Source organism: Capricornis sumatraensis, chromosome 11 (assembly GCF_032405125.1).
Source record: "Capricornis sumatraensis isolate serow.1 chromosome 11, serow.2, whole genome shotgun sequence".
NCBI classification, from domain to species: Eukaryota; Metazoa; Chordata; class Mammalia; order Artiodactyla; family Bovidae; genus Capricornis; species Capricornis sumatraensis.
Window position 1 is genome coordinate 21027594 of NC_091079.1, and position 23466 is coordinate 21051059.

Below are 23466 nucleotides of genomic sequence, written 5' to 3' on the forward strand. Positions count from 1 at the left end.
GCGCCTCTCAGCTGCCCCCAGATCACGCTGGGCCTCGAGATCCCCAGGGGCCCAGAAAGACAGAGAGTCGCCTCGGACTCCTTATGACCCACAGACTGTAGCCCCCCAGGCTCCTCTGTCCTTGGGATTCTCCAGACCAAGAATACCGGAGTGGGTTGCCATGTCCTTCTCTAGGGGATCCTCCTGACCCAGGGATGGAACCTGGGTCTCCCTCATTGCAGGCAGACTCTTTTACCTTTTGAGCCATCAGGAAAGCCCAGGGACCCAAGAAAGCTTATCATTTAAAGGGTACCCACCCCAGGTGAGCCCCACCCCTCCAGGTTGCAGAAGCCCGGGTCTGTCCACGGGAGGGGGGGCAGAGGGGCAGGAGCGCCTTCCAGCTGGCACAGCCCACACCCCCCAACCCTTGGGGGTTGTCCCTGGAACTCAGAAGCTTTGGCTGCTAAGCATGGCCCCTGTCAGGGGGACCTGTGCTGGAAATTCTTTCCTGCAAGCTTCCCTCTGAGACCCCCAGACGTCAGGAACCTGGACGCTCTGGAGAAGCCGGCGCAGGAAGTCCTTAGCTGGGGCTGGGTTGGTCTTTGCAGAGGGCCACGAAGCAGAAGGACCGCACCCAAAGGAGCGGCGGGCAGGGGAGTGCTCAGCCCAGGGAGTGACCGGGTGCCCTGCCTAGTCTTTGTGAGCCCCTCCCTAGAGGAGGCTAGGAGGAAGCCTGACCACCCCACTCCCAGCTCCTCTTCCCAAAGCCCCCCAGGAGTGGGCCACTTCAGGGAGGAGACCAAACCCCCGGCTGCACGTGCAGGCTGATAGCGGGGGCAGCCACCGGGCAGACTGCTGTGCTGACTCAGCATGAGAGGCCTGGGAAGCTGGGTCACTGACTGCTTGTGCAAGCGCTTTGTCCCGGGTCTAGTGGCTCCTCGGCTAGACCGGGTCCTCCCTCCCCCTGCCCGGTCCCAGCGAGGATGTAGTGGAGCCCTGCCTGGCCCCGTGTGGGCTCTGGGGCCGCTGGGAGCCGGGAGCCAGTGGCGGCTGAGAGTGCTGTGTTGGGGGCCGGGGGGAGCATCTTACTCCTGCCTCCTGCATCCATCTGTCCACGCTGGCTGGGCCCATGCCAACGCCCATAGCATTGCGCCAGCGCCGGGGACCAGTCTGCCCACACCACCCCCACAGATGGTTCTGCCTGGCTTGGGGAGAAACCCAGCACAGAGCCTCGGGAAGGTGTTCCGCTCCTGCCCAGGCCCGGCCCCCTGGTGGGAAGTACGTGGCTCTGCAAAGGCAGGAGCACCAGCGAGGTCCTTGGAAGTCAAACAGGTAAACTTGCCAGGACTGAAGGTTAGTAACTAACAGCTGCCAGTTTCCCTGCAGTTGTGGCTCTAAGCACTCCAGCACAGCCCTACACGTAGGAGCCGTCACCTGCCTCTTTCACAGATGGGAAGACTGAGATAGAGAGATGAAGTGGCTGCCCCAGGTGGGCTGGACTTCCTGCCCCCCTCCACCGCACCCCCGGCCCACCCCGATCCCCACGACCCCGCCCCACCATGCAGTTGCTTCTCCCATCAGCTGGGAGAGAAAGGGGAAGCTGGGAAGGTGGGTTAATAAGTTTAAGAGGATTTTAGCATGTAAAGTAATTATAACAGCTTCAGGTCAAGAAAGCTTAGAAAGAGAACGTTGGAACGAGATGTGAGAAACCTTAAACGCCACAGTCAAGGGGTTCAGCCCTGTGTGTGAGCGCTGGACCGAGGTGGAAAGCAAAGAGGAGGGCAGAGGGGCGCCCAGCACCGCAGGCTTGTCTGGCCCAGACCCCTTCCCTCCGTGTCAGGGCCGTGGGTCCCCAACAGAAACGAGAGCCTCACGGGGAGGGCGGTGCGCGAGCTCATCCTTGCAGCTCTTGGCGGCATCTCAAGTCTGGAAGCAGCCTGCACGTCCCAGTAGCAGCTGCCTGAGCAGGTGAGGCCCTCTGTGGACCGCCCTCCCTGGGCTCCTGCGCCATCCGTCCGTCTGGAGTCCAGCTGAGAAGCTGGTGCCAGAGCTCTGACCCAGAAACTGGACTGGTTCTGGCGCCATCACGTAAGGAGGGCGTGGGGGCCCCTGTGGCTGGTGCCTGGGTGTGGACGACGCTCCAGAGGAGAAGTCGGACAGTTGCTTCTCCTCCTCCCTTTGTAGCGTGTGATTTGTGGTGAGGAAATGTGTCTCTTCATGATTCTAACCCTCTGAGAAAGGTGAAAAGAAACTGAAAGGCCTCTCTCCTTTCTATCGCAGCCCCCCCGCCCCCACCAAATTTGTTGGGTCCTATCGCTCAGGCTGACCTGGAGCTGCTTGTTCAGATTTCCGAGCCTCAGTTGTTCTGTGGTTAAAATGAGGACGATAGCGCCCACCAAACTGGGGCTTGGTGAGAGTGAGGGAGGCTGTGGCTGTAAGTGCCCACCCCGGGCTCGGCACACCAGAGGCCCCAGGGGGATGAATGGACGGACAGATGAACGGACGGTGCCTTTCCCCTTCAGTCCACTTGCTGAGGTCCAGGCACTTCCCAGGCCCACGCCCCAAGCCCTGCTGCTATGGGGCATGGAATAGCCTTCAGGCTATGGCCCCCCACTGTGTACTCCTCAAGCCAGTGAATAAATGGATGAATACGTGTACCTGCTTTCTTTCAGTCATCGCCAGCCACCCAGCTGCACTCAACCCCGGTGCACTGGTTTGGCTGGTCCTGCTGGCTCTGTCCGTCCTAGACTCCTGCCTACCCTGGTTCTCCCAGGCTTGGCCCTGCAGCCCTGGCTCAGGGCAGATGATGACTGATGACCCAGGGGAGGGGAGCCAAGCAGGAGAGGCAGGAGGACCCCCGGGCTCACTGGGACCAGCCCTGGTTCTGGTTCCCTGGGAGCAAGACCGACCTACCAGCTCACCCAGCTGGCCCCTGGGAAAAGCTGACGGGGCTGGAGAGGAGACAGGACCCCAGGAACCCACCTATCACCCAGCTTTCTACTCCACTAGCTAGCTCTTCCTCTGCTGGGGGGCAGAGTCTGAAACCTACCAGCCCAGAGGAGCCCACCAGGTAGAGGGATGGACAAAAGCTACTCTCGGGCTACCAGAGTGGACGCACAAGGGCCCCTGGGCCGGCAGGACTGGCCCCTGCAGATGGTAGCCTCTGCTGCCCCCACGGCGCATTGCCCGTTTTAGCAGAGTTTTGCCTGGCACGTCACTCCCAGGAGGTCTGGCTCCTGCTCTCAGGAGCACTCTTCCGGGCTGGCACCCATCAAGGGGCCTCTCTTAAGAGTAACGGCCTTTCTGCTCCTTGCCACCCCACCCCACCCCCAGCACTGGGCTAACACCCACAGGCCCGAGCAAACAGTCAAGATCATGACCATCATCACTGCCAAGGAGGCAGGCCTCTCAAGCCACTGCTTCTGGAGGGAGGCCCACTTGACAGATGGGAAAGCTGGGCTCTATGGCTCTCTGGAGGACAAGTGGTCCACCTACTCACTGCAGGCTGCCGTGCTGGTGAAGCTTCCGCTTTTGAGACGTTGAGATTCATTTGCACGTTTAGGGACCGGAGTGGGCTCGCAGGCCTTGATGTAGAAGATAGGTGGGCTCCAGGTTAGACATTCACAACTGGCCTCCTGATGGCATCTCCTGAGGCAACAGACAGGTAGGCTCCAGTTAAGAGAGAAGGCAATGGCAACCCACTCCAGTACTCTTGCCTGGAAAATCCCATGGATGGAGGAGCCTGGTAGGCTGCAGTCCATGGAGTACCTAGGAGTTGGACACGACTGAGTGACTTCATTTTCACTTTCATGCATTGGAGAAGGAAATGGCAACCCACTCCAGTATTCTTGCCTGGAGAATCCCAGGGACAGAGGAGCCTGGTGGGCTGCCGTCTATGGGGTCACAGAGAGTCGGACAAGACTGAAGTGACTTAGCAGCAGCAGCAAGGTGTTTACAGTCAGCCTCGTGTTTGCCCTCCAACAGGAAAGTAACAACTGAAACTGAGTAAATAGTGTTTGTCTCTTGTGAATGCCTTAAGGCAATAGTCATGGCAAGAACAGAGAGGTGCAAAATCCTGTTTGAGTAAAGGATGAAGGGATCTCCGTTTCCGCCTCTTTTGGAATAAAGGAGACACTACATATGCACAGAAAGGCTCTTTTGTGGGTCAAACATCAAGGGGTAACTCCAGACCATAATGAGTCTTGCTCCTCTCAGAAGCCTTCTCTTAGAGATCCATATTGGCTGACGGGTGTGTGCGCATCCCAGGGGAGGGTCCCAGGGTAAGTCAGGTGTGGACAAAGAAACCAGATAACTAGCCCGAAGGAAGAGAAAGACTGAGAAGAACTGACCAATAGAAATGACTTAACAGCCTCCTTACAGGGCTCCTCCTCACCAGGGGGGTTGCCCACACCCTTTCTCTCTGGGTGTGCATCTCTGCCTTGCTTCTATCTCAACTAAACGAACCATTTCTCTTTGTGTCCTCCCACTTGTTGCTGCAAAATGTCTCTAATAATAAACTTTGTACCTGCATTTACAGTTTCTGCCCACGTGATAAATGCATTTTTCACGAGGGGCAAAGATCCAGGGAAAAACAGCTTCTAGCCTCTAACCCTTGCTGGTTTGGTGGCTAGAATCCCTGGTTTTCATTCAGGCTCCTTCGGTTCAATTCCTGGGCAGGGAATTAAGATCTTGCTTCATGCCACTGCTCACTGCTGCCTCGCTGAGATCAAATGGTGCCGAAACCCCGGGGGTGGTGGGGAGAGGGCTGCAACCTGGGAATTAGGTAAGTTGCAGGTCTCACCCACACTGCTGGCTGGAGACTTCTGATTTTGCTGTCTCTTCCCCATGGGAACTGGCTTGCGCTCACATGCCCTCTGCTTTGTTCCTTTCCCAAGACCTGCGAGGCTTCCTCAGCTCGGTGAAGGAGCCCAGGCTGTCTTCTCTTTCCTATCTCCTGCTTTCTCTCACTTTGCCTAGTCTACAACCCCCAGCACCCTCCATGCCCAAGGGCTGTGTCTTCATCAACGTCGGGAGGAATGTGCTGGGAGCTGGAGCTCAGCACCTGCCCCTGCCTCCAACAACTGCACCCTGCTACCTGACACGCTTTATTTCCCAGGGTACAAAAATTACCTCCCCCTTCTAGGGGGAGGATTCCAGAAACACTCCCTCCCTGCCTTCCAGCATCTTTTCCCCCCATGTTGTTCACCGGCCTGCTCCCAGCTCTTTGCTTTTTCTCTTACCTACTCTAACTTGGGAAACAAGATTTACCTTAGACTCCACACAAGTGGGGTGGTAAACTCGGGGTTCTTCTTCTGCTTAATCTCCCATCTTACTCTGTGTCCAGAAATCCTCTGTGGAAATGCTTCCACCTCTCAGCCCTCAGATCCTGACCCTGGTGGCGTTTCCCACTGCGGCCACCTCTGTCCCTCCAGGAGTTCTCCTTCACTCCAGGACTTGGCAGCCTGTGCACTGTAACAGCCAGCCTGTCAGCTTGGCCACTTTAGTGCAGACTGTGATGCTACAACAGGCCTCTCTCAAGGAGAGCCCTGGCAACATGCTGGCAATGGTCTAAAAGCCCTTCTCTGGCCATGCTGGGTTGGACGCCCTGTGCAGGGTATCAAAGGGGGCCAGAGACATCTGGCCATGATTCAATGGATTCATGACTCAAAACCTCATCAGACAATAAGATCGAACGGAATTCAGGGCATGCTCCGGTCCTCCTAAATGGATTGTATACTGGTATACTGGATTGCTTTGCTACAAGCTCTGTGTTCTTGGTTGCAGGCTATTCAATGTGGGTGGATCCCTTTCTAAGCCAGAAGAAACACAGATGTGCTAAGAAAGGAAAAAATTAAGTCTTACTGTAGCAGTGCCTGGCCTTTAAGTTGGGGATTAAAAAAATGACCTGAAAATGTGTCTCTTATCTTTATTGCCACAGGATGAGAAAATGGAGTGAGGGTCCCTTATGTCTAGGACTTTCTCCTATAATCAAAAGCTTAAGGAATCAGAAAAATTCTCCTAACATTCTAAAAAATTCCCTTTTAATTTCTCCTATCTCATGGGTGGGGGTGGTGGAGTGGGGTGGGGTGTTGCCCCACCCCTGTAATTTCCCTTACTCCTTCAGATTCTTCTGACAGGACAAAGGCCTCACCTCTCCAGAGAGACAGTCTCTGCTGGGACAAGATTTTATCAGTCAACCTGCCCCTGTTGTCAGAGTCAATTTGAGCACTCTCTGATTTAAATTTAATTAGGAGACCATGATCACAGAAAGAAAAAAAAAAAAAGAGTGTGGCCACAATATTCTTTAGACTCTGGAGAAAATGGGCTGAAACAAAAATTCTTTTGAAATTGCAAGATCAGTTCTTTTTGCATATGCAATTAAAAACTGGCTTGTTAAAAGCTTGGCTTCCCTGATAGCTCAGCTGGTAAAGAATCCATCTACAATGCAGGAGACCCCGGTTCAATTCCTGGGTCAGGAAGATCTCCTGGAGACAGGATAGGCTACCCACTCCAGTATTCTTGAGCTTCCCTGGTGGCTCAGTTGGTAAAGAATCTGCCTTCAATGCAGGAGACCTGGGTTCAGTCCCTGGGTTGGGAAGATCCCCTAGAGAAGGGAAAGGCTACCCACTCTAGTATTCTGGCCTGGAAAATTCCATGGACTGTATAGTCCATGGGGTCACAGAGAGTCACACACAGTTGAGCAATAGTCACAAAGCTTGTTAAAAAATATATACCTAGAGAAAACTTGAAGTTAACTCTTATCATGTCCTTGAGATACACAGCCCACCTTGCCTGAATCAGAAACTATGACATCTCTATCTGTTCAGGTATATATGTGTGTCTCAATATGTGTCTTTGTCTTTAGATAATATTGCTGAGTTTAATTTGTAAATGAACTCTATTCAATTGGTTTAAAGAAAAGTAAGCACTTACAAATGAAACTTGCCATTCTAAGTACAAATGCACTTAATTCTAAGAAAAATTAAGCTAAATAAATTTCAGGTTCATGTAAATTGTGAAGTGTTTAGTATTAGCTGGTATTAATGTTTATTGATCTAATATAGACAGGTGTAAGAGTCATTAACATTAAGCATAATATTTTCATTGTGGCTACATTTAATATAAGTTAAATAAAATTTTGTTATATCTGTTACAAGTTTGTCAGCACGGAAAGTAACTCCAGTGAAAAAATTTTTAAGGAAAGAATGCAAATTAGATTGGAGCTTTTAGATAAACTCTGTTAAGAATAATTATTCTTTAGGAATGTCTAAAACAGTCTGTCCAGATTTTGGTAACCTGAATTTCTAGGGTTATGCTAAATTAAGTGATGAAAAAGTTTATTGACTAGCTATGTCATTTCTAAATAAAATAAGATTCTGAAACACTGATAACTGAAAACTAATTTCCTCTTACAGAAAAACTAAAGATATTTTGGACTATTAATGAAGAATGTTTGGTGCCATCCTGAGATGTTTTCTATAAGAAAGCAAAGGTTTTCAGAAGTTCAGTTCAGTTCAGTTCAGTTCAGTTGCTCAGTCGTGTCTGACTCTTTGTGATCCTATGAATCGCAGCACGCCAGGCCTCCCTGTCCATCACCAACTCCTGGATTCACTCAGACTCGCGTCCATAGAGTCCGTGATGCCATCCAGCCATCTCATCCTCTGTCATCCCCTTCTCCTCCTGCCCCCAATCCCTCCCAGCATCAGAGTCTTTTCCAATGAGTCAACTCTTCTCATGAGGTGGCCAAAGCACTTGAGTTTCAGCTTTAGCATCATTCCTCCCAAAGAAATCCCAGGGCTGATCTCCTTCAGAATGGACTGGTTGGATCTCCTTGCAGTCCAAGGGACTCTCAAGAGTCTTCTCCAACATCACAGTTCAAAAGCATCAATTCTTCGGCGCTCAGCCTTCTTCACAGTCCAACTCTCACATCCATACATGACTACTGGAAAAACCATAGCCTTGACTAGACGGACCTTAGTCGGCAAAGTAATGTCTCTGCTTTTGAATATGTTATCTAGGTTGGTCATAACTTTTCTTCCAAGGAGTAAGCGTCTTTTAATTTCATGGCTGCAATCACCATCTGCAGTGATTTTGGAGTCCAAAAAAATAAAGTCTGACCCTGTTTCCACTGTTTCTCCATCTATTTCCCATGGAGTGATGGGACCAGATGCCATGATCTTCGTATTCTGAATGTTGACCTTTAAGCCAACTTTTTCACTCTCTTCTTTCACTTTCATCAAGAGGCTTTTTAATTCCTCTTCACTTTCTGCCATAAGTGTGGTGTCATCTGCATATCTGAGGTTATTGATATTTCTCCCGGCAATCTTGATTCCAGCTTGTGTTTCTTCCAGTCCAGGTTTCTCATGATGTACTCTGCATAGAAGTTAAATAAGCAGGGTGACAATATACAGCCTTGACGTACTCCTTTTCCTATTTGGAACCAGTCTGTTGTTCCATGTCCAGTTCTAACTGTTGCTTCCTGGCCTGCATACAGATTTCTCAAGAGGCAGGTCAGGTGGTCTGATATTCCCATCTCTCTCAGAATTTTCCACAGTTTATTGTGATCCACACAGTCAAAGGCTTGGCATAGTCAAGAAAGCAGAAGTAGATGTTTTTCTGGAACTCTCTTGCTTTTTCCATGATCCAGCGGATGTTGGCAATTTGATCTCTAGTTCCTCTGCCTTTTCTAAAACCAGCTTGAACATCAGGAAGTTCACGGTTCACGTATTGCTGAAGCCTGGCTTGAAGAATTTTGAGCATTACTTTACTAGCATGTGAGATGAATGCAATTGTGTGGTAGTTTGAGCATTCTTTGGCATTGCCTTTCTTTGGGATTGGAATGAAAACTGACCTTTTCCAGTCCTGTGGCCACAGCTGAGTTTTCCAAATTTGCTGGCATATTGAGTGCAGCCCTTTCACAGCATCATCTTTCAGGATTTGAAATATCTCTACTGGAATTCCATCACCTCCACTAGCTTTGTTGGTAGTGATGCTTTCTAAGGCCCACTTGACTTCACATTCCAAGATGTCTGGCTCTAGATGAGTGATCACACCATTGTGATTATCCGGGTCATGAAGATCCTTTTTGTACAGTTCTTCTGTGTATTCTTGCCACCTCGTCTTAATATCTTCTGCTTCTGTTCGGGCCATAAAGAGAGGAAGATGCGTGTTTTTGGTCAACAGGGTATGAAGAATGAAATTGCATTTTATTAAGGGAAAAGAAAGTAGGTCTGGCTCACAGGTGACTGTTTCTGGGTGGGAAAAGTTTTACTTTGGATACACAAAGTAAAAAAAAAAGGGCTTTTGGAAACCTGATTAAAAGAGTTTTGTACATGGTATAAGTTTTCTTAAGATGTTGAACTGCCTTTGAAATCTTTCATTGTTATTTTCGCTAAGTGAATAACTTGTTACACAGTAAATATTGTATGGTAGGTGTTACTAATACAGATATTCTAACAATTAAATGGAATTCATAAAGATCTGACATGTCCTGGTAAATGTTATTAGTCATAGTTCTAGTTACTCTCTTAAAATGCTATACGTCATAGCAGCAACCAAGTTGCTTTGCCTATTGAATTGCAATGAGATTTTAAACATGCTTCTTAGGCCTGTCATCACAGAGGGCTATGGCTTCATTCTGATGCCTGTGCAAAAATATTACCTCTTCAAGATTTGTTTTAAAAGGGCAGGGACTTTCTAAGATTAAATTAAAATTAACTAGGTAAACAAATTTTGTTATTAACAGAATTTAATATATTTAACATAAATTATAAATATAATATATTTAATATAATATATATTATTTATTATAGTTCTCTATACTGTTTCAAAAAGTGTTGTTTCTTACATTACCAAGTGTGTGACGGAGCCCCTGAGAAAACGATGGGCTACAGTTCCATACGAGATCAATGATTGTAATAGTGTGACCGCAGATATAAGAAGAAGCAACAAGAGGGACTATTTCCCTGGACCAAGAGGCCAGTAAGGTAGGTGTGATCCAGAGACTTTTGCTGCTCATGGGGCCTGGTCCAGAAACAGCACACTGGGTGGCCCATGAGTGAAATCTTTGACAGACTTGGGAGTAAGCATTCCTAGCACCATGGGACAAAATGGCCACGGAACCCAAACCGTGGTCAACTTGTGGCTGTGAAGGGGCCCTGCTGACTGAAAACCAGCACTCGCTGCTGCCTCTACGAAGGTTAAATCGCTGCCGTTCACACCCCCTGAAGGAATTCAGGACGGAGAGCAGAAATCAGGCACTCACTTTGTGCTCTGGGAAAATGGACAAAACAGGCCTTCAGATAGTTAGATATCTTCGTGTAAGCATTTTCTTGAGCCCAAATTCTTACATCTTCTCATACGTAGAAAAACGCTAAAATTGTTACTGGAGACAACTACTTTGGCTTATATATTAATACCACATTAAAAGACTAGAACCTACTCGGACGAACTTAGACAACTGGCTACCTGGCAAAACACCAGGTCCAGACTGGCTTTCAGGCTCATTCTCCTGGAGGAAAAAAAAAAGATTTATTTTGTCTGCTAACGTTCAGGTTGTCAGTCCTTCAACTACTACTAACTGGGTCTGTTGTACCTACGTCGATAACACTAGGATAAAATACATAAAAAAATATATATGACCACTCCAAATGGCTCCATTCCTGTGAAGAGGGTAACCCAAGTGTTGACTCCACCTGGAACAAGATCAAAGCTGCTACTGGTTCTTACTCCTGCTTGGACTGCTGGTTACAGTAATTCTTTTAGTGACCCTTGTTCCCTGCCTTTTTAACCTGCTTGTCTAGTTTGTTCTTTCTAAGGACACAAGAGCGTCCCAGACAAAGCGATGGTGATACCTGACCCCTGACCCCAGTCACACACTGAGTCTGACTCTGGTCACACTCTGATCCTGGTCACAATCTGACCCCTGACCCTGGTCACACTCTGACCCCTGACCCTGGTCACACTCTGACCTCTGACCCTGGTCACACTGTACACACTGACCCCAAGGTCTCTAGATGAACAGGGAAGGGCATAGACCTCTTAGTAGGGGGGCTTCCCAGCAGAGCACCCAGACCCTGGCTGGGGCACATTCCTCCTCACTGTGTGCACAGCTGTGACTTCAGAAAGGCTCAGCCTGTATCTCCCCACCAGGGTCAGGCAGAAACTCTAGGAGGAGCTAATGCCCAGAGGCCAGACTTGTTCCAGAAGAAAAGGACAGGTGGGGTCTCTGGGTCTAAGGACAGAAGGCACTGGGCTGGGCCAGCCGCTGGGAGAATGGGCCAGGAGGAAGCTGGGGTGTGTGAGGTGCTGTCTGTTCCTGTTAGCCGCGCCCAGCATCACCCTGGCGGCCTGGGGAGCGGCAGAACCAGACAAGCCCGGCTGCCGTCTTGGCTGCCGCCCAGCCCTCCCTTTGAAGTGACCAGCCTGTCAACTCGCTGCAACAGCCTCTCATCCCGCATCTGAAACTCTGGCACCACCAGCTCGCCGTAGTGTCAGGAACCAGGTCCGGCGGGTGGAGCGTCTGACACCTCCTGAGTGTTTAGGGAAGGCTGGGCGCCCCTCCCCACCCTGGTGCCCAGGGAGACACAGCCCTCCCAGTCTCAGGATCAAAAACCACAGCCCACATGGAGCTGCTGCCCCCCAGGACTAGAAAAGGCCACTGGGGGCCATGGGGTGGGGTGGGGGGCTCCCAGGCAGAATTTCAGCCGCAGGACGAGAGGAGGGAAGGACACCCTGGAGCAGGAAGGCAGGGATGGAGCTGGAGGGGAGGGAGATCTGGACCCGGTGGGAGAGGAGAGAGGAGCGCAGCAGGGCTGTGGTAGAGCCGGGTGAGTCGGGCCCAGCCCGCCCAACAAGGCCTGTCAACAGCCCTGTCCCGCACCTACCCGTGCTGGCTGGGGCAGCGTGGGGCCCAGAGAGGGGAGCCAGGGTCACAGACAGGGCAGACCCTGGAGAGGCTGAGGCGCAGCCCCTGGGGCGGGGGCGTGTGGGCAGGCTGGGGAGCAGTGCCTGGAGCTGCTTGAACCTAGGACTGGATCCGTTTTTCCCCCTTCTGAGTCTGGGGCCAGGCCCATCCTGTCAACTCACTGACCTGCAGCGGGGCCAGGGGCTCTGATCAAGGCGTGCCAGACCCTGGAGGGGACACCAGGATTCGTGTCCCCCTGAAAACCCACCCCTCCCCCGCCAGCGTCCAGGATCTTTCTGTTGACCCAGCAGTTTTGCTGTCTTTGTGCCCTTAAGCCTCTGAGCACATTTTGGCTGGTTGTCCAGGCGACCACTTCCCCATCAGGACGCCCCACTTGACCACCTCAAAGAAGCCGTGCACTGGGGCCTGGGCACCCTGGGAGGACTCGAACCCAGAACCACTAGACAGGGACTCAACACCGCAGAAAGGAATGGGCATCCAAGGCTCCTGACAGAGGCGGGAGTCAGGGTGCAGGGGAGCCCCCCTCTGCCACTCCCTTCCAGGCAGGCTGAGGCCATCCTGAGGGGCAGTACTGTCTGGTGGGGAGAAGTCAGAGCACCCCTGAGGGAGTTACAGAGGCAGGCGAGGACCCCCAACCATAAGAGCGGGGTCATGAGGGTGCGGGGAGGGGCCCAGACCGCGGGAGGCGGAGGAATGAGGAAGGGGCAGGGAGGGGTGGAGGAGAGCCACCGAGGAGTGGGTCCAGGTGGAGGTGGGTGGGGCACCCGGGGAGGGGGCGGGCCTCCGTACCTCCGCCACCAAACCGATCCACCTAATCTGCTCGGCTGGCCGGTGGGGTGGCTGCACGGTGCTCCCATTCCCGAGGGGCAGGCCCCGGACCGACGTGCTACAGGAACCAGACCATGTGGGGGACACGGCTGGCACTGCCAGCGCTGGTGCTGGCCGCCTGCTGTGAGCTCGGTGAGGAGTGCTGGGAGGCCGGAGGGAGCAGCGGGGGCCAGGGAGAGGCAGAAAGCAGGAAGGTGAGGAGGGCGTGGGGGCCAGGCACGGAGGGGCACCGGCAGAGGGGTGCCTGCGGCCCAGGGAGGGTGAGGACGGGGACAGTGGGAGGCGCTGTCAAGGGCTGGGACTGGCAGGGTGGTTGGCCGCAAAAGTCCTGGGTGCCCACTGTGGGAAATGGCCCTTCACTGGGGGCATGGGCACCAGGGATGGGATCTCCGCTGGGGCAGGCGGGCAAGGTCAGAGTCACGTTCCCAGATTCCGGTGCCGTGGTTCCTGGGGCAGGACTCAGGGGATGCCATGGCCACCCCGGGGAGGCACTGGGGTGGGGGCGGCAGGAGGTGGAGAAGAGGGAAGCAGACTGGATATCCTGGGGGACTTGCGTCTCAGACACCCAGACCCTCACGGGCCCCACTCCCAATTCGAGGAGGAGCTGGTGGGGTGGGCCCCAGCCAGGCTGTCCCGTCCAGGAGGAAACAGAGGTGTCTGGGAGACACAGTGACAGTAGTGGGGGCGAGGGCCAGGCTGCGGGGGCCCGGCTGGGGCACCGATGCTGGAAGGAAAGGGTCAGCCCACCAGCCTGCACCCTGACCCGCCTGCGTCCCTCTGGGCCTGAGCTTTCCTCCTCTCCCTTGTTCAGCTTCCACCAACAGGCACAGCAGGCCCGGCTCAGCCCGCCTTGCACGCCATGCACCTCCCTGCCCGATCCCCGGCCCCCCTGCAGCGCTTGGGGTCCTGCATGTTGCTGATGAGGACGCCGGGGGAGTTGAGGGGGGCGACCTGCTGCAGTGAGGTCCTCCGGGCCCCTGCCGGGCCCTTCACTGCAGAGGTGTGGGTGTGGCCTCACCTCCGCGTGCCTCCCCAGCACCCCTAACACAGCTTCATCTCAGCTTTGGCCGGCAGGCTAAGCCCGACCGCCAGGGGCATACTCTGCCTCAGGACTTAGGGACCCAGCTCGCGGCTCTTGAAGCTTCCTGGGGTTTTGGTTGGTGGGCAACTGGAGACTTGGTGGCATTGTCCCCCTCAAACCTAGGCTCTTGGGTCCCAAGGCTTGGGAGGGACAAGCCTGCCTGACCAGCCCTGGCCGCGCCCTTTCCCAGTGGTCACCCTGCAATGCTACACGTGTCCCGAGCCCGTCAGCGTGTCCAGCTGCGACACCATCACTACCTGCAATGCCAACGAGACCATGTGCAAGACCACACTCTACTCCCTGGAGACAGGTCAGTGGGGCCGGTTGGGCAGGGTCCCAGGGTCAGAGCTGCCTCCAGCCCAGACCCTGTGTGCAGAGAGCAGCCACCACCTTTGACATTTCCAGAGAGAGCTTTTGGTCCAAGCAGCCAGGCTCCCTCCCTCTTTCCTCACCCTTCTTCCTGGAATGGGAGGCTCTTGCAGCCTTGCTGGGGAGTCACAAAGTGGCCTCACCCCTCTAGGCATCCTGAACAAGTCACTACGTGCCCCTGGTGCAATGGTGGTGGAAGAAAGGAGGGGCCAGGTCACGGAGGGGTTGAGGCAGAGTGGGTGCTTCGGGAGGAGGCTGGGCTGGGGCTCGGGAGCCAGCCTGACACCGGTGCCCCCATTCCCCTAGTGTACCCCTTCCTGGGGGACTCCACGGTGACCAAGTCCTGTGCGAGCAAGTGCATGCCCTCGGACGTGGACGGCATCGGCTGGACCCGGCCCGTGTCCTGCTGCAACACTGACCTGTGCAACGTGGATGGGGCGCCCACCCTGGGCAGCCCCCGCAGCCTGGCCGGCACCCTCCTGCTGATCACCCCACTCTTGAGCCTCCATCTCTAGACCCTGGCCCACAGCCCCGTGTAGCCCAGCCCCCAGTGCCTCTGAAGAATCACGGCCCACACCTGCACCAGGCCTCCTGAATCTGTTTTCTGGAAGCAGACCTGCCTGCTGGATGGGGAGGAGGGCTGCCCGCTGCAGCTCTGGCTCCTCAGCCTAGGCCGTGTCCCCCTTGGCCGTTCTAGCCCCTCCATCTCCCCAGCCCCTCTGCCCGGCCCAGGCTCTCTCTCGGCCACTCCACTGCCCCATCTGTCTGAGGGCTCTCCATCTCCCTGTGATGGGGTAAGGGGGGATGGTCACTAGACCTGGACACCCTTTAGTCCTGGACACCAACTAGTCCTGGACACCCTCTAGTCCTGGACACCAACTAGTCCTGGGTCACCCACTAGTCCTGGGACATCCACTAGACCTGCACACCCACTAGACCTGGACACCCTCTAGAGCTGAACACCCACTAGACCTGGACACCCACTAGTCCTGGATACCACTAGACCTGGGACACCCACTAGAGCTGAACACCCACTAGTCCTGGGACACCCATTAGACCTGGACACTCTCTAGTCCTGCATACACTCTAGTCCTGGACACCCACTAGTCCTGCACACCCACTAGACCTGGACACCAAGTAGATCTGCATATCCACTAGACCTGCACACTCTAGTCCTACACACCCACTAGACCCGCACACCCACTAGTCCTGCACACCCACTAGTCCTGGACACCCTCTAGTCCTGGACACCTAGTAGACCTGGACACCCACTAGACCTGGACACCCTCTAGTCCTGGACACCCTCTAGTCCTGGACACCTAGTAGACCTGGACACCCACTAGACCTGGACACCCTCTAGTCCTGCACACCCTCTAGTCCTGCACACCCACTAGACCTGCACACCCACTAGTCCTAGCTCTGGGGGCCTGGCTGTGGCAGGACAGGAAGTGGGACCCATAGGCAGAAGGCACACCACATCCACCAGGGCTGGATCAGGGGTGGCTTCTTGGAGGAGGAGGCATTAGGACTGCCCCTGAATGACAGAGATATTGGCTGGGTACAAGATGGCAAGCCAGGCCAGGCAGAAGGTAGGCAAGGGGGGCCAAGAGTGGCCCAGGACCAGGGATTACTCCACGAAGCCCCACAAAGCTCACCAGCCCGGCCCTGAACAAGGCATTATGCTGGGTCAGGTCTGTGGTAACAGGGATCCCTGCGTCGTGTGGCAGAGGCGGGGAGGCTGGAGGGTGAGCTCCAGGCCCTCTCCAGGCCCACCCCAGAAAGCCCCCAACCCCGCCCTCACAAGCCCCACCCCCACAAGCCCCACCCCCTGGTGCCCAGGCAGCCCAAGCTCCAGTGCAGAAGGGAGCTCCATCTCCCCTGGACCTTCGGCCAGCCCAAAGCCTCCAGGCTGCCTCCCCAGGGAGCCCCCGCCCCACAGGCCTCTCATACCTCCTTCCTGCCCCCGCCCCTCCCCTCGGGCCCTATAAGCACAGGCCTGTGCACTTGAGGGATGGAGGGCAAGAGATGGACCCCAGGTACCCTGGGGTGCACCCCCGGTCTCCGCCCAGCCCCACTCCAGAGGCTGCTCTGAGGCCCTGAATACACACAGCACCCAGAGTCTCCAGCCACATCGCGACGGGGCTGCACGGCTTTCCTTCTGCACCATAAAGTGCCCCCCCCAGCCCACAGCCCTGAGTCCGGAGAACCCCAACTGTCTGTCACCCCCTTTAAGGGTTTCCTGCCCCTGGATGGAGGGAGGCAGCCGCTGGACGCACAGTCGGGTCCCACTGACGGCGTCCCACGCCTGCGGGACAGGAGGCAAGCAGCCTCGGAGGCCTCCTGTCCCTCGGACCCTGGGAACGCCACACCTCCTCTTCCTGAGGGCAAGACTCGCAGTCCCAGCCAGCTCCCAGGGGCAGGACCCTTGCAGAGCTGCTGCTGGGAGAGCATTTGGACAACCCCCCTGGAACAGCGGGGGCCGGGAGGCCAGGAACATTCACACAGTCTCAGACACCACCCCCGGGGCCGTGTCTCTGGGTGCTGACCTTGTCAAGGAGGAGACCCTGCCCTCAGCTATCCACCACCCCTCCCACCTGGCTCTTCCCGTCTCTCACAAAAACAAGGACGGCCGTAAGGACAGCCGTGGGTCACTTAAGCCTTAAAGCCTAGATTGAGACTCAGTAAGGGCTCCCCTGGTAGCTCAGCTGGTAAAGAATCCGCCTGCAATGCAGGAGACCCCGGTTCGATCCCTGGGTCAGACAGCTACCTTGGAGAAGGGCATAGCAACCCACTGCAGTATTCTTGCCTGGAGAATCCCATGGAGGAGGAGCCTGGAGGGCTACAGTCAATAGGGCTGCAAGGAGTCAGACACGACTGAAGCGACTATGCACCCAGGTGTGATTCGGTAAACACACACACACATGGCCCTACAGGCAAACATGGGAAGGCTGTGTGTCCATCCTGGTCACTACCCCACCGCCCTCAGCACCCTCCCTGCCATCTCCACCTCCAACGTCTTCCGGCTTCTTCAAGGCTCCTTTCCAAGCGGCCTGCCCCGATGGCCCACGGGGTCTCCCGGCCTAGAGCCCAGACCAGCCCACCTGGCCGCTGCTCCACATCCATCACCACCGCGACCTTCGCCGGCTAGTTTTCACAGCTGCCCCCTGGGTTGATGGTCCTCTGCCTGCTTTAACACCTGAAAGGGGGTCAGGGTGGCTCATGAGCAGGCCTGGTGGCACAGAAGCCTGGGGGGGGTGGGGGGTGCCAGGACCCGCCATCTCTGAGGCTCAGACCAGACCCTGCCTGGCTCCACTCGCACAGCCCTCGTGCCTTCGCAGCCCAGGCCCCAGGGAAGGGCCGCCCCGGTGTGTTCTGGGCCCACACCCGCTGTGTGTGACTCCATCGTTTGACCTGCATTAACCATGGTCCTCCCTTTGCAAACAATTCCTTTTGTTTCCTTGCAACCACCTCCCCATCCACGAGGCCAAGTCACTTCTGCTCTCCAACTGCCCTGGGTCCCTAGTTTCATCACAGAAACAGAAATCCAATCTGGAGGAAGGAGAGTCACCCCAAGGTCACACACAGAGACGGCAGCACAGCCAAGGCTCAAATCCAGGCCTCCTGAGTGCCAGCCCCAAGCTCCTCCCAGCACGTCACCCTGCCCTGAGACTGGGGTCCTGCTCCATGGCACCATCCAACCAGCACATACCCCTTCATCCACCACCTCTCTCATAAGTGGTGGAAGAATAAGTGGGCATGAGGCTCAAGTGTCGGAACGTGCCCCCTCCCTTTCCAGCCAGCGCACCCACCACCCATGCATCGTCCATCCATTCATTCCTCCCTCCACCCAGCCACTCGCTCAAGCATCACCCTGCCATCTGTCTTTTCAACCATTCATCATCCATCCGCCCGTCCATCCACACATCCACCCACCCACCCACTGCGCCCTCAGAGGACAGAGAAGTCAGAGGATGGGACAGCAGACGGGACCCAGGCCTCTGGCACAGGGGAGACGGGCGGCAGGGTCCGCGAGCGGCAGAGCACAGGGGAGGACGTGGGGCAGTGTGCAGTGGGGAGGTGGGCCGCGCGGCAGGTCCAGGAGCCCTGCTGTCTGGGGCCGGGAACAGGAAGCTCAGGCTTGGTCTAAAGGCCATTTGTGAGGAAGAGGTTGGCAGTGATGAGGGCACCATCGGGGATGTGGGCCCGGGGCACCACACTCAGCAGTGGAAAGGGGCCCGCGGCTCCCGTGTGGCGGCCAGGGGAGGGGTCGGCCTGGCCAGCTCCAGCACCCAGGGCTCCCGCCCCGAGGGCCGGCACTTACGCGTCCTCCACCAGCTGCTTGCCCAGCTTCCACCCTGCTGACTCACTGGCGGCTCCTGCCGCCACCCAGAGTGGGGACCCAAGGGCTGGGTATAAATCCCCACAGGCGGCCGGCGGAGACCGCAGCCCGCTCGGCTCGACTAGAGGGATGGCCGTCCCCAGGGCCCTGCTGGCCCTGCTGCTCGCTGCAGCCTCGGCTGTGAGCCTGGGTGAGAGGGGCGGTGTGGCTGGCCGGCAGGGGGCCTGGCGCTGGTCTTTGCCCAGCCTAGCTCCGCGGTGGGGAGGGGGTCACCGACTGGGCTGGTCGCCCTGACCCTCTGGTCCTGAGCCCGGCTCCACCCAGGGCAGGGGTCATGGCCTGCTCTCCAAGCAGGGAGACCGTGGCTCGGGTGGGGGGAGCGCAGTGCAGGGATCACGTCTAAGCCGGGAGGGTGGGCCTGAAGTGGCTCAGCGGGGCAAGGCCGTCCCCCAGGGAGGGACCCGACACTCGCTCCAGGTGGAGCAGGGGGAAAGGGCCCAGGGCTGAACCGCCCCTGGCCTCTTCTCCTGCCCTTCCTGTGACCCCCAGGGTGGGTCTCAGGGCTGGGTGATGAGGGTCTGCCTCCGCTCCTCCCCCAGGCGAGGCCTTAAGTTGCATCACCTGTGAGCAGCCCACGGCCCTTCCTCTGTGCAAGAACATTACCTACTGCAAGCCGGGCGAAATAGCCTGCAAGACCACGCTGGTGACGGTGGAGGCAGGTGAGGCGGGGGCCTGGGGCTCCCAGCTCCCACTTCAGGGCCACACTGCAGACCCCAGCAGGGGCCCGGGTGACTTCCCGGCCATCGGTCAGTTAGGGTGTCCTGGGAGGAGGCAGGAAGTGCAAGGCGAAGGGCACAGACTGGGACGGCCAAGGAAGGCCGTGATGGGGTGACTGTGCTCTGACACCTGCCCTCCCTCCAGAGTTCCCCTTCAATGAGAGCCCTGTGGTGACCAGCACCTGTGCCAGCTCTTGCGAGGCCACCGACCCAGACAGCATCGGGGCTGCCCACCCCATCTTCTGCTGCTTCCATGACCTCTGCAACTCCGTGGGCGTTGCCAGGCTCAGTGCTGGGGCCCTGGCCCCCCTGGGGGCCGTGGTCCTCAGCCACCTCCTTCCCTGAGGCACCCAACGCTGCCAGCTGGCCACTCTGTTGGCACACGCCCACGGCCCAATCTCAGTGGGCACCAGGCTACTGGTGGGACCCTGGGGGAGAATCGTTTCGGGGTGCACTCCTCCCTCCTCCCCTAAACCTGTGGAATACATAAATAGACCGAGGCTGGAGACCATCTCTTCCTTCTGGACAGAGAGATCCCATGGGGCCGCCTTCAGGGAGCTGGGTGGGACCAGGCGCCTTCCAGCACGCGAGCCTTGTGCCCACCACGGCCGTTCTGAGCCGCTTCACAGACAGGCAGGCAGAGGCTTCAGGGGACAAATGCCCTCCGGCAGTCTGACCAGGACTCGTTGCTCAGCCCAAGGAAAATCTGACCCTGCTTCCAGAATATTTCCTGGGGTTCTGGAGGCATCCCCCTCTCCCCAGGATGGGGAGGAAACAGGCTGGAATCCAGTGTTATCCGTGGGTGGGTGAGTCTGCGGGGCCCAGGTCTGCTGCGGCAGCAAGAGGGGACCTGGGGAAGAGGGTGTGTGGAGATGACCTGGCCCCCCAGGCTGGGTCTTCCAAAGGGTGTGGGGTGGTGTGTACCTGGGTCTGCGGGAACCCACACAACTCCCCAGGCCCCAGTCACCTCCTGCGACAACAGGCCTACTACACCCTGGGCCTCGGGGACAGCTGAGATTAGAGGGGAGTGTGTGTACAAAACATGAAGGCTGTGCCAGCTTGCCCCAGAATCCCAGGGCTGGCTCAGGGGCCCCCCATGGTCTAGCCTGTCTGCTCAAGGATGGGCTGCAGAGTGTCCTTGGGGGCTGACCACCCCCCTGGAGCCCAGGATCCTTTGGCCCCAGGAAACCCTGCCAGCTGTCCCTGGCGCCCCTGGCGGTCCCTTGCTCAAGCCCCACTGCAGGGAGTGGGAAGCAGGAGCTGGACTGACCCCCGCCTGTCAGTGTCACCTTGCTGTCGGGCCTCTGGGCAGGAGATTCTCTACATTCTGCATCACAGCCAGACTTCCAGACCGCCCCTGATGTGACCCTGCACTTGGAGGCCAGAGCCACCACTCACCTTGGGGCACAGTGAAGCCATGTCACTGCCCCCTTCAGCCTCACCAGCAGAGCAACAGGGGGGCAATCTCTGGGCGCTTCAGGGGTGCAGAGCAGGTGTGCAGCTGGGAGAGGCGTGGCAGCTGACCACTCCCAGGGAAGGCGGGTCGGTGGGGGCAGGCACCTGTGGGGCCTCCACGTGGCCAGCAGAGGGTGCGCGCCCCTCGGACTCCTCGCCTGGCGCCAGGGTCGCGGGGCCTCCCTGCCTGCACCTCCACCGGGAGCCATGCGGGGTGGCCTGAGTGCACGAGGGCCCGCCAAGCCCCTGCCCTGGCCCTAGGCGCGCCCGCTGGTCTGCGCCCCTTTTGGAGCTGGGGAGGCCATGGCTGGGGGCCACAAGAGTGGCCAGTGGGTGGCAGCAGGGTGGACAGCAGCTGCCCACACTGTCTGTGGGCATGTGGGGCCTTGACGCAAGTGGGTGCTGATCGCACACCCTCACCTCCCATTACATGGAAGTGGGTGGGTCACAAGACCTGCAGTGGGGAGATACTCAATGCTCCGCCCCCTCCCCGCTCACTGGCCAGAGAAAGAAGGGCCCCTCTTCCATCATGAGAGATGATGAGGAACGCCACCACTGCCTCCAGGAGCTCTGCCTCCCCGGACGTCCCACAGGCAGGTGGCGGGATGGGGGGCGTGGTCACCTGGGGAGCCAGATGCTGCACAGACCACAGGGGGCAGGGGCCTGGGGTGGACGGTCCTGTACCCACTGGAGTGCAGGAGGGGGAGCGTGGTCTAGGGAGAACCAGTGCCCAGGCCACATGCAGGCTGACAGTCACTTGAACTTCTCAATAGAAGCAGCCAACGCATGGGATCAGTGGGTCTTGCGAGAACTAGGCTGCAGATACACTTCCAACAGCCCAGTCCTGAAGCCAGGCCCCTTAGTCAACAGGAACCCTTCTCCCCTCTGCTGTGGGCCTGTCTTCCAAGTGCGGACCCAGAGCCTCCCCTACTCCCAGCCCAGCTGGGCTGCGTCTCCCTGAAGTGGGCACAGAAGTCCCCATGCCTCTGGGGCAGCCACATGCAGCCTAGATGCCAATGACCATCCTGAACACCCCCTACTGTACCAAGCGAGGCAGACCATGCCTAGGCACCTCCATTCCACCTCCCCAGGCACTCATCCCACATGCATCCAGCCAGTCACTAGGGGCCACTGGCTAAGTGCACCATTTCCTGTCTGTGGCCCCACCAGGAACTTGTCCTGTCTGGCAACAGTCAGCTCAGTCACCTGCCACAATCCCCCAAACCCCACCACCCCTCCCTACAGGACCTGTGCAAACGTGTCACATGAAGAGAAACAGACCTGGGAGGGGGGCCCACCTGACCCTCACGTGGCCACTGGCTCAGGACACGCACGAGGCCCCACCTGGCAGGCCCTGGTCCTGACTGACCCCTGGCAGGGCCCTCGGGGAAGGCGGAAGGTGAAAAGGGCTGCGGCTCCAGCCAGCCTCCCTGGCAGCACAGCTCCACCCTACTCCAAGCCTCTCCAGCCCCACCGCCCCATTGCTGAATGCCTGCTGCACACCCAGCCACTTCCAAGGGCCCTTCTCTCCCAAGCCCCAGTGCTGGCCCCTCCTGGGGAAGGTGGTCAGAGCACGGACACCACCCCCCTCACCTGCCTTCTGTCCCAGGGGCCCCATCCCTGCCCTCCTGGGAGGGCCTGCACAACGGTCCCTCTGCTCACCCTGCCCCCCACCCCACCCACTAAAGCCCACTGACCTCTGCCCCACCTGCCAGCCCTCACCTTGCCCAATGAGCCCAGGAGCCTGGGGGCCCAGACCCAGAGTCTGGGGTGGGACCTCCCAAGCCTCTGTGGACAACCACAGAGAAGGAGAGGGCCAGTCTGTAAGGGGCTTGGGGCAGCTCCTTTCTGGCCGCGACCCCATGATCCATGGAACGGGCACAGGTCCTGCCAGCGTGGACCCCAAGCTCATCCAACAATCCCGACAGTGACCCCCACCCCATGTCAGAAAGGGCTTCGGAAATGAAGGCTCTCCAGCACGCTCACATTGAAGGCCCTTTACTCCCGGGCTTTCCTTAAATAAAACAGAAACACTGTGGTGCTCCCAGTGGCTGAGGCAGACAATGCTGTGGGGGCGGGGGAGGAAGAGGGCTGTGGCCATGCTCCTGGCCCCGCTGGCGAGGGGGGGACGGGTTGGCCAGGGAGCAGTCCTGGGCCCCTCTGAGCTGCCCCGGGGGCCGCTGCAGGGGCACACGTGAGCAGGCACCCTGCCCAGGGCAGAACCCACCCCCAAAGCTCTGACTCTGTCCCCAGCCAGGGACGAGGCCCACCTGCACTGCCCTCACACTCTCTGAGGCCCCGAGCCAGTACCTGCTTCTCCCCAGGCTGCCCTTGTCCTAGCTGCTAGGCAGGAGAGCGGGCAGGCCCCAGCGGGCACCTCAGCAGGCTGGTGACACCAGGACAGAGCTGCTCGAGCAAAGCCAGGAAGACCCTGTGCGGCTCCAGCCCACTATGGGAAGCAGCTCTCAGTGCAGGAAGAAACAAACAAATCAACAGCCGGGCAGGACGTCAAGTCAGGCAAGGACAGCCCCAGCGGGAGGGCAGAGGCACTATAGACCCAGAGAGGGCAGGACCCCAGCCAGGGTCACAAAGCACGGTCCTATGGGCACTAAGGGGTGCAGACGGGTGAGGGCACCCAGGCAGGACCCCACACCTCTCCCCAGTCCCTCCTCAGCAGCAGGTTCCGACTAGGAACCCCCACCCCCACCCCCAG

The 23466-nt window shown here is 57.3% G+C and overlaps 2 protein-coding genes across 2 annotated transcripts; both read left to right on the forward strand.

The window, feature by feature from the left end:
* Window positions 1-12807: 12807 nt before the first annotated feature.
* On the forward strand, window positions 12808-14698 carry LYPD2 (LY6/PLAUR domain containing 2). The gene is made up of 3 exons (XM_068984081.1): window positions 12808-12865; window positions 14005-14124; window positions 14490-14698. Exons 1-3 carry the CDS (start codon window positions 12808-12810, stop codon window positions 14696-14698), a joined length of 387 nt encoding a protein of 128 aa, XP_068840182.1.
* Window positions 14699-18651: 3953 nt separating this feature from the next.
* On the forward strand, window positions 18652-19643 carry SLURP1 (secreted LY6/PLAUR domain containing 1). The gene is made up of 3 exons (XM_068984082.1): window positions 18652-18712; window positions 19122-19241; window positions 19444-19643. Exons 1-3 carry the CDS (start codon window positions 18652-18654, stop codon window positions 19641-19643), a joined length of 381 nt encoding a protein of 126 aa, XP_068840183.1.
* Window positions 19644-23466: the final 3823 nt, after the last annotated feature.

Excerpts from the sequence above, each read along its gene's own strand:
- LYPD2 (XM_068984081.1), top strand. The coding sequence starts at position 12,808 with ATGTGGGGGACACGGCTGGCACTGCCAGCGCTGGTGCTGGCCGCCTGC. Across the intron at positions 12,866-14,004 it reads GGCCGCCTGCTGTGAGCTCG|TGGTCACCCTGCAATGCTAC; the intron begins GTGAGGAGTGCT and ends GCCCTTTCCCAG. Across the intron at positions 14,125-14,489 it reads ACTCTACTCCCTGGAGACAG|TGTACCCCTTCCTGGGGGAC; the intron begins GTCAGTGGGGCC and ends CCATTCCCCTAG.
- SLURP1 (XM_068984082.1), top strand. The coding sequence starts at position 18,652 with ATGGCCGTCCCCAGGGCCCTGCTGGCCCTGCTGCTCGCTGCAGCCTCG. Across the intron at positions 18,713-19,121 it reads AGCCTCGGCTGTGAGCCTGG|GCGAGGCCTTAAGTTGCATC; the intron begins GTGAGAGGGGCG and ends CTCCTCCCCCAG. Across the intron at positions 19,242-19,443 it reads GCTGGTGACGGTGGAGGCAG|AGTTCCCCTTCAATGAGAGC; the intron begins GTGAGGCGGGGG and ends CCCTCCCTCCAG.